This window comes from Capsicum annuum, chromosome 11 (genome assembly GCF_002878395.1).
Source record: "Capsicum annuum cultivar UCD-10X-F1 chromosome 11, UCD10Xv1.1, whole genome shotgun sequence".
In the NCBI taxonomy this organism is placed as follows: domain Eukaryota; kingdom Viridiplantae; phylum Streptophyta; class Magnoliopsida; order Solanales; family Solanaceae; genus Capsicum; species Capsicum annuum.
Genome location: NC_061121.1, coordinates 4360388 through 4374668, shown reverse-complemented (window position 1 = coordinate 4374668; position 14281 = coordinate 4360388). Strand labels below are relative to the sequence as shown.

General features: G+C 31.0%; 1 protein-coding gene across 1 annotated transcript; it reads right to left on the bottom strand.

Moving 5' to 3' along the window:
* Positions 1-7313: 7313 nt before the first annotated feature.
* LOC107848318 (transcription factor bHLH30) lies at positions 7314-13476 on the bottom strand. The gene is made up of 3 exons (XM_016693054.2): positions 13309-13476; positions 12353-12886; positions 7314-9058 (listed from the first exon to the last, which is right to left on the bottom strand). The coding sequence occupies exons 2-3, from the start codon at positions 12833-12835 to the stop codon at positions 8555-8557; spliced, it is 987 nt and encodes a 328-aa protein (XP_016548540.1). The 5' UTR covers positions 12836-12886; positions 13309-13476; the 3' UTR covers positions 7314-8554.
* Positions 13477-14281: the final 805 nt, after the last annotated feature.

Genomic DNA, 14281 nt, shown 5'->3' with positions numbered 1-14281 from the left:
AAAGAGTGTCAACAAGAAAAAAATGTATTTTTTTAAATAGATAAATGGGCAAAAAAGAGTTGAAACGGAAGTATTATTTAAGTAATTAATGAATTATTTATGATCAACAATCAAATTAGAACGGATAAAATTAAGAACTAATGTAAATTCTCTAATTATGTATAGGAGTTACCTCTAATTATAATCACTCACAAATGTTAGTATTATTTATGAAAAAACACTAAAATATGAATGAAAAGAAGTTGGGATTTTTTTTTGCATTAAATATTCTTTTTCATTACATGTTTATTGGACATTAATATTTGTTCCTTTAAAAAACAATATATAATAAGGTGATTTTATATTACCGCACCTTCCGCGGATGAATTTACTAGTACTTGTATTAAAGCTTGAATAAATTCAAGTTCGCGCATTCTAAGGTTTATTTTTGGAGGCGACTCTTTCAACATGCTTTTTTTTCAATTTCAAAAGCTCAAATCCGAAATATTTTACTAAGAATAAAGAAATTTCAATCATTTCACCACGATCTTTTCGGATTATTGTCATGAGCTATTCACTACTACAAAGTTCAAATTAATGTTGTCTGTCAATTAGTTTCTTTTTCTTTCTCTTCTATTACAGTCAGACTCTCTATAACGTCACCTCGTTATAACGGTATTTCATTATAACGGTATGATTTTCTCCGAAATTAATTTTTTATGTTATATTTTACTTTTCTATAACAACATTCGACCTACAACAACAATGACACTTATTATAGTGGTAAGCTCTTCATAAAATTACCTCTCTATAACAGTATACACAAATATTATGTAATAATATTGTATAAGAAAATATATTATGTACAAAATAAAATATCAAAATATTTACGATAATCATCATTAATGTCATACACAAAGTAAATTTCAAGAACGAATATCTAATTTAAAATTAAAAAAATTATATTTAAATAGTACACATCTGTTATTTCATAACTTCATGATGAAAAAATTACTAGTATTTTTTTTTTTTATATTACTGTTCTTTCTAATTTTGTATACTTTTATTTATAATAATTAAATTAGATCTGAACATGAATGCCAGTATATATATAGCAATATATTTATATTTGTTTTGTATGGCCATCTCAATATTTAATGAGCCAACCCTTTTTTACACTTTACAACAAATAGTACCACCATTTACATTTTCATCTTTGTGTATCACTAGAATGTATACATGTCTTGGATTAATAATTAATCTATAAATGTGGAATATTTATATCAAATATATTGTTTTGTACTATACATATTTTGATATACAAGAATTAACTACATCAAAAACTTGTCCATCATCTAGTACCATCAACTCTTTTAAGGCCAACATGTTTGTTGTGTGTAAGCTATGAGCCTATGACATTTATATCTTGTGTATAATTAAATGTATACACATAGAGGAAGTAGAAAAAGTAACATCCATAGTGATAGGTCATGAGTCTACATAGCTAGGGTAATCATGGTTTGACTAATTTTTTATACACATATATACGTATTAATTAAAGAGCTAAAGCGGAATTATCTAAAAAGCTAAGGTCGACGTCGTGATGGCCAAGAGGATCCACTTGGAGAGTACTCTCACACATCTAGTCAGCTCGAGTAGTTCGCTGGTTCCATCAATACAAAAATAAACAGAAAAGGAGTCGTTACACCTTTTGTGCGGGTCGGAACTTACTCGACAAGGAATTTCACTAACTTAGAACCGTTATAGTTACAAATGTCGTTCACCGGGGCTTCGGTCGCCGGCTCCCCTGTCATCAGGTCACCAACTTCCTTGACCTTCCGACACTGGGTAGGCGTCAGCCCCATACATGATCTTACGACTTTACGGAGACTTATGTTTTTGATAAACAGTCGCTTGGGCCAGGTCACTGCGACACCTTTTATAACGACCCATTACATCGTTACTAAATTATTCACAATAAAGTCATGAAAAATCTTAATTTTCATTCCTCAATATTAACTTGTGTCCAAAATAGTCAATATTTTATTTATTAGGTCACCTCAAACTTTCCGGCAAAGATTTTAGCCTTTAGATGTATCTAGATCCACTCAAGTCCGATGAATTTAATTATTCATGAGTGAAAATATCAATACTTTAGTTTGAAAGTTCTTTGGGTATGAATTAAGGTCGTACAATATCCCTAACACAAAGTTAAGTATAAAACTTTCTTTCCGATACAGTTTGAATATAAGTTTCTATTAGGGCCAACTTCAAATGATAATATCTCATAGAATATAAGGAGTTAGGGGTACCAATACCTACCAAACCAAAGATATCTGAGTCATTTTTCCAACACAACAAACCGTTCCTCAATCCGAATTCGGAGTAAAGTGTTATGACTGTTTTACCGAGCACTTTTTGAGCTAAAATGGAATTTCGCTGTGGCAAAAATTCTGATAATATTTAAATCAGCTTCATCCGTATTTTAGGTCTAAAAATCCTAAATTTCATTTCCCAATTCTAGAGAGTTGATTTTCCAAAGCTTAAGGTGAAATTCCTTCATTGAGGTAAGTTTTAAAATTATTTTCTTCGTCTTTTAATTCTTTAACATCATGAAATCCTTAAAAAGACATTTAATGGTGGAATTCTTTTGGGGAATACTCATGGGTGTTTTTAATATGACCTAAAGCTGATTCTATATTATAAATTAAAGATTTCTAACATGAATTTCATAAACTAGATTACGAATTTAGATAGTTAGGAACCTTGAATTCCGTAAAGATGAGACCTTTAGTATAAAAGCTCAATTAATGGAGATGGGTTAAGTTTAAAGAGCTAATTAATGGTTAATTGAATTGGGGAATGACATAGACCTTGAATTAATGGTAGAATTAGAGGGTTTGAATCTCCAAGATATTTGTTTGAAGAGTAATTATTTAATTACCTTTATAATTGCTTGACTTTTAGATGATTGAGTATTCCAAGGCATGAAGGAAAGGAAAGAACATCCTTGTTGCAGCTTGCTTCTTTCGAAAGCTTAGCGTCCAGGTAGACTAGGTTTAATGAGTAGAAAATTGTGTTATTTTATATTTTTCATAATTTAGAATTGATGAGAGAAAGCATGTCTAGGCATGCGGGCATGGAGTTGAGGTGGATAAAGACATGAGAACGTAACTTTAATCTCAAAAACTATATTATTGATTAATTATGTGTTATTTGTGATATTATGTGCTATGTGCTGCAAGGAGATAGTTGTAAATGAAGGATGTGGACATGATAGTTCTTAGTTGTTCTGGTGATGAACCTAGTTGAGTTATAATGATATTAAGTTGTATGTGTTGGACAATGATATGGTGAGGAGGACCATGCTAGGATTAAGTACTGATGAGCATAGTAATATCTAAAGGATAGATTATTTAAATTAGTGTGATGATTGTATTATATGGAAAGAGGCAGTGACATTTTAATAATTAATGAGTAAGTAATACTCCAATACTGACTTGCATGCTTAAGTGTTAAATTGTGATTTATTTTATGATATTTTTGTTTTGATATTGATAAAAAACACTTTATCTATTGGATGCTCATGAGAGGCTAAATTGATGATAATGATGATTTATTGAAATGTGCCTATGAGAGACTTGTTTGATAACGATAACTCGTATTAATGCCATGAATGGCTTGTTGATGTATGGATTGTTACCTGCAAGTCATGACTATTTGGGCAAAAATAAGTCCCATAGCATGTATGTACATATTTGTGTTGAGTTTGTGGATGTTTATAGTATGGTTGATACTCTTAATGGTTATGTGGCTTGTTTGTGAGCATTATTTGATCTGTTATTGTTATATTATTGATTCATTGGGTATTTGATTGTGTGATATGTATTTGAAGAAGTGAAACTTTGTACTTACTTATATGTTGGTTGACTTACTTCATTTATACGTGTGATCTGTTAGTGTAGACTGAATGCAGGTTAGTTTGCAGTTACTAGATGGATGATGATATTCAACACTAACTTCTGCACTTTCTTCCTGGCAGATGTTAGAGTCTTTATATTAAATTATCAGTCTATGTTGTAATAGGTAGCTCTTGTATATGTTTGGCCAAGTCTTGGAATAGTGAAGGACATTTGTAAGAAGTTTTTGAAAAAGTTTGTTTATTAGTATTTAATTTACTTTGTATTTCCTTAAAAACAGAAGTCTTCCGCATATTTTTAGTTGGGTAATAAGGGTTCTCCTAACTACTTAGAATAGCGTAGGTGCCCTCACGGTCCGTTAGTCTGGGTCGTGACATCTTTTTGGAGAAGCACCCCTTCTCCCGAAGTTACGGGGCTATTTTGTCGAGTTCATTAGAGAAAGTTGTCTAGCGCCCCTAGGTATTCTTTACCTACCCATCTATGTCGGTTTCGGGTATAGGTACCCTCTAGCTTTCCTGGGAGTATGACGTGATTTACTTCAGCGTCGTAGCGCCTGATATTCGAACATTGGCTCGAGGGTTAATTCCTATTTTTTATATACAAATTTTAATCTTATGTAGTAGTATAATAAGATTTAATTATAAGAAAACATTTGTAAGAATATAGCTGCAATTTTTTTTTTGACGTCAATCTCTTTTTCTTCCATTTATAAAAAGTAATAGAATATTCTCGTGGTCGGGATGGAAACTGAGGGAAACTTTATCGATAGAAATAACGGTCACTGATCACTTTTCAATCATATCTTTAAAAAGTATGTCACGGAATTTTAAATTCTAGAGGCGAAATTCTTGAATAATTTTATAAAGCTTTGCCTCTAAAATTTGAAATTTCATAACAAATATATATAGTTTTTTTAACTACAAAAGATTGAAAAGTTACTATTTGTAAATTTTCCTGTTTTATTTGAGGATAAATAACATAAATTACCAACCATTTTGGAAGTAATTACACTTTTTCCCACTTTTTTAATTACTTTACTCTCTCTTCCTATTAATATACATAACATAGCCGACATATACATAGCATTTTGTGTATATGTTGGGATTTTAATAATATGTTTTGAGAGTTGAAATTTTTTTTTTTAATATTGAAAACATAAGTTCTGTATTTGTATAATTTTTAGTTTATTTGAAGCTTAACAAGAGATGGAAAACACAAAGGCATTGTTTGATGGGCTTTAATAGTCATTCTACTGGCCAAGAAATTTTTAGTTCATGGCCCACTAGAATACTATTAAAGCCCATGGAATATTAGTGGACGAATTTCAAATAGAACTGGGCCTTGATCAATTGGGCTATGGACCCCTTGGAAATTGGGCTTTTATGGCTGGGCTGATACCCTCATACGTATCTCCATCAAACATATTTTTGGAATAATAATTAAAAAAATACATCTTAACTTATCAAATTTACACAATTTCACCCTCAAAAAGCAATTACAAAAATTTTAACTAATTATGTATCTTCCTTAGATGTATCGGAGAGCTAATTAGGTATCTCGACAGACCCAAAGTCGAAAAAAATGTATTGAGAGTAAATTATATGTTTTTACAAGGAAAAAATGTATCTTCATTGAAAGTATTATGTATCCCGACAGACCCAAAATCAGAAAAAATGTATCAAGAATTGTATCGGAAGTTAATTATTTATTTCGACAGACCCAAAATCAAAATTTTCAGTAATTATGCAAAATGACGGGATTGTTGTAATTAAACTTCAAACTATCGGAATTTAACTTGTTTGCCCATAGTTTATCAAAAGTTGTTGAATTCATATAATAGAAAATCATAAGTTTGCTGCCCCGTAAAAGTGGGATAAGGTTTTCATACATCTTGTCTATCCAAATCCCACTTATGAAATTACATGAATATATTATTGTTGTTGTAATGTAGATGGTTCTTAAGATGATATCATTGTGAAATATGGAAAAGGAAGTGTTTTTACAACTTACTAATAAATTTTGTCAAAAAAGTTTTTTCTTTTTTGACATGTGGTACAACTATCTTAGAAGATACCGGTTCAGCAGAACTGCAATGAATCAATATATATATATATTTTTTTAACTTTGCAGTCATAATTTTTGCTATGGTCTACAACATGTATTGGAGTCAGAGGTTTATGTCTTCCTCCATGTACTATTATTCTTGTCCTAACCTTGCACCATTACGATGGCGTCTTTTTTTTCTTCGTTAAAAAAAAAAAAGAGTTAATGTATATAAATAATGTATCCCCAACCCACTTATCAAATGTGAGGTTCAGAACACTCAAGGACAAAGAATACACACAAAAATACTGAATCGAACTCTAACATTAATTTGTACATACAATGTGTATGTGAAAAACAAAACTTCATATCATGGTCTATGGCCAAGAGGACATAAACATTGGAATATCTTATGAGATCTCACTTGTCTTCCATGCCTAGTTAGTTGTGTCACTTGACTATGACTCTTTAGATATCAAAAGATTGACAATTTTTTGTTGCTATCAACATACTTTATAGTAACAATTATTGCTTGTCTAAGGCCACTTAAATGGTCTACAAAAAGATTGATCTTTTTATAACAATTATCTTGTATAACTATATTTCATTATAATGATCAAGGTCGTTTCTGCAAAATTAACTTGCATAGTATTTTATATTATAAGTTCTAGCAATAACAACCCCCAAAAAAATATTTAGACAAACAATATCATTATATACAAAGAAGTTTGAGGTGTTTGAAACTAAACAATCATCCTCTATAACAGCATTTTGTTAAAGGGGACAAATTTTCTTTCAAATCGATTTTCATAATATGTGATATAAGTTCTTCATGAAAATATCTTGCTATGCCTTTGTATGTACACATAAATTGAGGACAAAAGACATTATGTAAACATGGAGTACATGATTTGCAGCAGTCGTAAATTTTTTTTACACCATCAGGTAAATATTCTTGATCACTTCGTTTCACTTGGTCTAGATTGATACAGCTATGATATGTTTAACATGACAATAAATTGCAAAAGTTCTATGTTTGCAAAAAAAATTACACCCTCAGGAATAGTTCGTTTCGGTCTGTTTGTCTTACGAAGAATGTCTCTCCTTTTTTTGTGTGTGTTAATGTTTTAATTTCAACTTTCCACATGCATGTCATGTTAATGATTACAAGATAGATCAACGAACATATGATACATTCTACATAATTTTAGTTTAAGACTACACGATACAAATTTTTTTTTTACTTTCTTAAATTCCTCTTCAAGTCAAAACCAAACAAACAAATAAAAATGGAGTGAATTGTACATGTTACAATAGAAGTGCAAAATTCTAAAGTTTGCATATACTTCATCTCAGACAACATTAGTAATATAGTAAGTAAAATATAACTTCATTGATATATAATAATCTTCCCATCACCCTTGTTACATAAATATTTAACTCAACACCCCAACAAAGCAAAAATAGAAAATCAAAATACCATCACCCCACAACAAACTTAATCATAAAAAATGTAAGAAAAAACATAAGGGAAGATAGCATTATGCCTTGAGAAGAAAAGTACAAGGCAAATACATAGGTACCACAACAAACACTAGTAAATAAATATATTTACAAATTCTCCCCCCCCACCCCACCCCACCCCACCCCACCCCACCCCCACACTCCCACCATAACGTCACCATACATAAGAAAGAAGGTGACAGGGAAATTTCACACTAGAAAACAAAAAGACAAACAGCATGTTTGATATTTTGAAACACCAACGTAATCAAATTACTTCACCAGATTTCTATCTTAGGTTTTTCTTATAACTTGTCTCTCTTCACGAAAAAGATCCTTTTCCCTTCATATTTTTCTTTTCTTCCAACTGTTGATCAACATGACATTGACATGAGCCAATTGATTGAGACACTTTCGTTTGGACATCACCAAAAAAAAAAAAAAAAAAAAAAAAAACAACCCCTCTTCATATTTTCTATTTGGTTGTAGAGAAATTTCTGAGAGTCAATGATGCGCGATTCAAAAACCAGTTGATATTAGACTTTTGATCGCGAACATGACACGAGGCAAAAGGATGTTTTGGACACCCCCACCCCACCCAACACCGTTAAAAAAAGAAAAGAAAAGCAAATCACCACCACCAAACTACATATTCTTTTTCTTATAATCGAGAAATCTCCAAAAATCAATAGCACTCGGTTTCAAAATCTACCGATACTGAACCTGACACTCTATACTTCTCCACTTACGATATCTGACCATGGTAGGGTGCAAATCACCACCGCTAAACTACATATTCTTTTTCTTATAATCAAGAAATCTCCAACAATCAATAGCACTAGGTTTCAAAATCTACCGATACTGAACCTGACCCTCTATATTTCTCCACTTACGATACCTGACCATGGTAGGGTTCCAATCTACGACTCAGATAATAAAAATTTCGCTCTTACCACTAGACCAAAACCCTGGACACAACCAACCCAACACTCTATATCGGTCAAAGAAGTTGAAAAGAGAAAAAAAAAAAAAACACCCAAAAATCCCAATAATAATTAATAATAATAATAACCCACACAAAAAAGTAAGAGAAGTACTAGTACTACTAATTAAGTAAGGATGTTGATGTTGTTAGTTCTTTGTCTCTTAACACTTGCTGAAGTAGAATCATCACCACTTGATTTCTCCATGACAGCTTTAAGTGCTTCTTGAATTGAACTTATACAATACTGTGGCTGCTGCATTTGACAATCATCATCATCATCACCTCCATTGGAGCACGTATCTAATTCTTGATTATTACAATAATAATCATCTGGAGTTATGAACAACACATTTCTAACACGTCCACCAAGTGTTGTTATCTCAGCTTTTAATGTTTTTAACCTTAGTGCTTTCAATGTCTTGATTAAATCAGGCAATAGATCAGATCTGTCTTCACAGCACAAAGATGCCTTTATTAAGAACTTACCATCTTCATCTGATGTTGCATTGTCAACTGTTAATTCATCAATTTCAGTTGGGACAGGACTTGTTTCTGCTATTAAGGATGTTTGTCTTTTTAGCTCTTTCACATGTTGTATCACTTCTGCTAACAACGATGCTTTGTCTGTCTATACAACCATCAAAAAAAAAAAAAAATGAGAACACATGAAAATAATGCAAATAATTCTTTTATCGCTATCAGGTCACCTAAATGATACGAAGAATTAGACATCTTATACACTTTCGTATTAGACATCTTATACACATCATACGAACATATGTTGTCATATATATATATATATATATACAAGTTAAAACTCTTTTTTTAAAAGATGACGAAAAGGAATTTGTAAACTTGATATTAGGTCATTTATCTAACAGTGTGTTACCTGATTTTGTTGTTTATTTTATGTTTTTTTTTTATTATAATGTTATCTGTCCTGAACAGGGGTTTATATATCGGAAACAACCTCTACTTCATCTGAAGTAGTGGTATGAACTGCATACACTTTACCTTCCTCAAATCCCACTTTATGCAAATACACCGAGTATATTGTCGTTGTGATATTAGGTCATTTAAATGATGATAACAATTTACCTCATATATCATGTTAAAACATACTAATTAATGCTGTTATAAAAAAATTATGCTCTTTCGTTTAACCCTTTTGAGAAAAAAAAAAAAAAACACCCTTCTGGAAAGGAGAAAATAGGGTTTGCATACTTTTGTTCATTGGCAGTGTATAAATTCTTTCACAACTCTTTAATGTTATCTGACCATCAAAATGATAAGTATAAATATAAGATTAAATAATTTGAAAAATTAGACACATTTCACACTTAACCTAAATGTTGATATCAGATCACCTAAATGATAATTACAGATCGACGAGCACTCATAAGAAAATGAGATTTGTAAACTTGATATCAGGTCATTAAATATAACTTGCTAAAATATACTATATCAATACCAATTTATTTAAAAGAAATAGAACCCCAATAAAGTTAAATCTCTTTGAAAATGAGAAAATGGAGCTTCTAACCTAGTTTCATTGCTTAATTTATTATATTATTTATAGTTGCTGCTTGTTTTCTTTAGTAGTAATTATTTTTAGTATGGCAACTCTTTATTTATTTTACGTACTTGAATTTTGATATGCTTACTTAGCCAAAAGTGAAAATAAAATTGTGTATACGCTAGTGTACTTAGATTCCACTTATGAAATTTCATTGAGTATATTATTTTACTTTATTTGGGGTTGGTAAACTAGATATGATTGATCATCAAACTGAGAATTTTTAGGGTGGGGTTTTTTTGGGCTAGGCATGAAGTAGAGTTGTTTTTTTTCAGAATATACATACATGACTGACAAATATGCTTGTTTGTCTCTCTTTAATTAAATCTTTATTTAATTTTATTTTTTCCCTTTTCTTCACTTGTTGAATTTTTTTTTCTTCCCCTTTTTCACTTTTACAACAACTTTATATTTTTTTGGGTAATGTAAATTAAATAACCGGCAAGAATTTTCCATGGAAGCTTTTGAACTCCTTAGTGGTTTCTCTTTTTCATGTCAAATTTGCGACATTAACGCTTTGTTCCCTTTCTTGGAAATAGCACTAACATACTACAATATTAATTATATTGTTCGTCTGATTTTGACTCGATACTGAGAATAAGAAAATAAAAATATTTTTTTTGGAATGAAAAAAAAAAAGAAAGTCGGATAAATAAATTGAAATCAGTGGACTAGTTTTTAATTACTACCCATCACAATGTTATTACTCCGGTTTAATTTATGTATATTTTCAATTTGATACAAAGTTTTAAAAAGTAAAGAAAATTAATTATATTGTTCGTCTGATTTTGACTCGATACTGAGATTAAGAAAATCAAAATGCTTTTGACGTTTTATGATTTTAAACATGTCACGTGAAAAATTAGAATTAAAAAATTAATAAAAATAGGAAAAAATATTCTTTTTAAAACGTACCGACGAAAAAGAAAGTCGAATAAACAAATTGAAACCACTGGACTAGTTTTTTGTTACTACCCATCACAATATTATTACTTTGGGTTAGTTTATGTATATTTTTAACTTGACATAAAATTTAAGAAAGTAAGAAATTTTGAGAGCTTTTTTAAAGCGTTATCAAAAAGGAGAAAAATGTTTATTAACAGAGACTAAAAAAAAAAGTAGGGAAAATAAATTGAAACCGAGGAAGTAGTTTTTATATCCAAACTCCAAATAGACTGAAAAAAAATAATTAATAGATGAAAGAAATAGAAGAAAAATAGAAAAGGGTGTACGTTTTTTATGTACTCCTACCTAAGTGCACACTTTATACTCATTTGGTGCTGCTAGGTTTTGTATTATCTACATATACTTTTTAACTTTGTAGTCATGAAAGAATCCAAAATAAAATCTTTGAAGATCTAAAATCGAAGAGTCTAAGTAATATACATCACCAATATTAGAGTAGAACAACTTTTACATCATTAGGTTACCTTTGTTTGTTGTAACAGTAAAATTTAAGTTATACAGATAGTCTATGTGTAACGAGTTTTAAAATCATTAATAGATAACTTGTCTTATTTTCAAGATTATTGAATAACTCGATAATATAAAAAATCCTTATCCTAAACTCGAACCAAAAAGGAGAAATTAGAACTTGAAATAAACCCAAAGAGACTCAAAATTAAACAAAACAAGACATTACATTAAGAGTTTAGGTTATATACATTAACAATCTTGAAAATTTTAGACCTAGGTAAGGTTAACATATCAGTCTTATTAATACAGATATAGTTACCTCTTATTACAGATGATTGAAATACTTATTTAGTTCTTTTACATTGTTAGTGCACAAAACATACAATAACCACAACATATCAAGTGTAATCTCGCAAATAAGGTCTGTGGAGGGTAAACACATAAACATACAACAACATATCCATCTATGGAGGGCGCGCACATAGAATTAACATATAACAACAACATATCTATAATAATTCCACAAGTGGTGTTTAGAGAGGGTAAGCGCACAGAACGCAAACTATTAAGGTGTGATTTGGTTGGAGATAAGCTATCTCGGGATTAGTCATCCCACCCTCAAGGTGTAATGAAAATAACACTAAAATCCCAAGATGAGTGTCTAGAGTGGGTAGGCGCGCAGAACGTAAACTATTAAGGGGTCGTTTGATTGGAAACAAACTATCTCGAGATTAGTCATCTCAGCCTCAACGTGGACTAAAAACAACACTACAACCCCGGAGTGAGTCATCGCATGCACTTTATCCCAACCAAACACGGATAAATTAGTTATCTCTTATCCCTCGTACTAAACGAGCCCTTACATTAAACAAGCATATAATATATGCATGAAAAATGATACTAGTAAAAATTAAAGATTATGTAACTTACTTTTGTAGTATTAGGAAGAAGGCTTCTCAATTTAGCAAGATGATTATTGATTCTTTCTCTACGTCTCCTTTCTGCTTCACTATGACTCTTTGATGCTGCCAATGCTTTAGCATCCATAATCTCTTGAGCTGTCATTTTTTGTAACTCAGCTTGTAAACCAAAAGGTGCTGCTACTGAAACAGAACCGGGTTGATGATGATGAACCACTTGACCTACTAATGTATCAGAGATGAAGCGGAGGCCGTGATGGTCTGATGATGATGATGACGTGGCTCCTCCTCCCCCGCCCCCCTCGTATCCAAATTGTGGCCTACGGTTGAATAAACCATAGGGCGAGGGGGGAGGGGGGAGGAGAAAAGGGTCATGGTGGTGATGAACCGGGTTCATGAAAGGTTGAACCGGTGGAAGTGTCCATGGTAGAATTTGTGACATTTCTGAGTTGCTTTGGAAGTGAACCGGGTTCATGAAACTTTGTGGCTGCATATTTTCTTCTTCTTCTTCTTGATAATGGAGTAGTAGCTGTTCTTGAATACACTGTTGAGGATTATGTATACTAGCTTCAGAACAATTTTCTTGATGATGATCTTTACTACAAGACATATATATATATATAGTGTATATATTTTGTATACAAAAAAACAAACTTTTTTGATCTTTTTTCTATCCCAAACAAAAAAAGAAAAAATTAATAACAAAATAACTTTGATTTTTGTATAGAGATAATCTTTACACAAAGAGTTCGGTCAGATTCACTGTTTGCTTTTTCTGAATCATATATACATAGTATATGTATGTTCACAAGAGTGAAATTAAACTTTGATCTTCTTTTCTATTGTGATAAATCAAAGAAAAGGGGATTGATTATATTACAAAGTTGGATATTGTGACAAAAGGGATATCTTTTTTACAAGGAATAAAACACAAAAAGGGAATAGTAAGTAAGTATAAAGACAGACCTTTGCTTTGCTTTGATGTAGTAGTACTAGTACAAGTGATGAACAAAGTTAACAAAGTTTCTCTTTTTTGTTGTTGTTGTTGTTGTTGTTGTTTTGAGAGAAAGAGAAAGAAAAGTTTGAAGTTGTTCTTGTATCTTAACTTTCTCTTTAGTTGTTTTGAATGGCAATGGAAGTGACCCTTTTTATCCTTAGCATCAACTAGCTTTTTTCAACATCTCTTTTGTGCCTTTGTTGGTATCTTTTTGTTTTTATTATTTTTTTTTTTAAAAAAAAAATTATTAAAAAAAAAATGGACCCAACTTTTTCACTATAGACTTTTCCCTTTCATAGATACACCCCACTGTTTTTTTTTTTTGTTTTTTTTTTTGAATTAATAGTCAAAGAAGGGATTATATATTTCAAAGTTGGATTTTTCAAGTTTTATATCTACCTTGCAGAAATTAGTAAAGTTGTTGTCATGTGATCAGGAAGTCACGGTTCAAGTCTTTCAAACAGTCTCTGACAGAAATGTAAGGTAAGGTTGCAACAATATATCCTTATGGAGGGGCTCTTCCCCGAACACCGCGCATAGTGATACCTTAGTGCACCGAGCTTTCCTTTATGTCTAAACTATTTGATGTTTGAGTTTCTTACACTAATTATTAGTATCAATTATTTGTCAAAATACATTTAAATATCAATATTCACGTTTCTACCTAAATGGATGGTGATGTTAAAGTGAGAAATTGACGGTTGAAGTAAGTGGCGTAATCAGAAATTTCAATAAAGGGCTTTAAAATCGAAAGAAGTAAACAGATAAACTAGTCAAAGGGGTTCACATCTCTTTTATATATATAAAATAATTTTAATCATGTATAAATAGTATAATTTTTCATCGAAGGGGGGTTGAATGAACCCTTTAGTCATAAATTGGCTCCGCCTCTAATTGAGGTGTATAATTTTGATGAATAATTAGTGACAGTACAGATGAAAA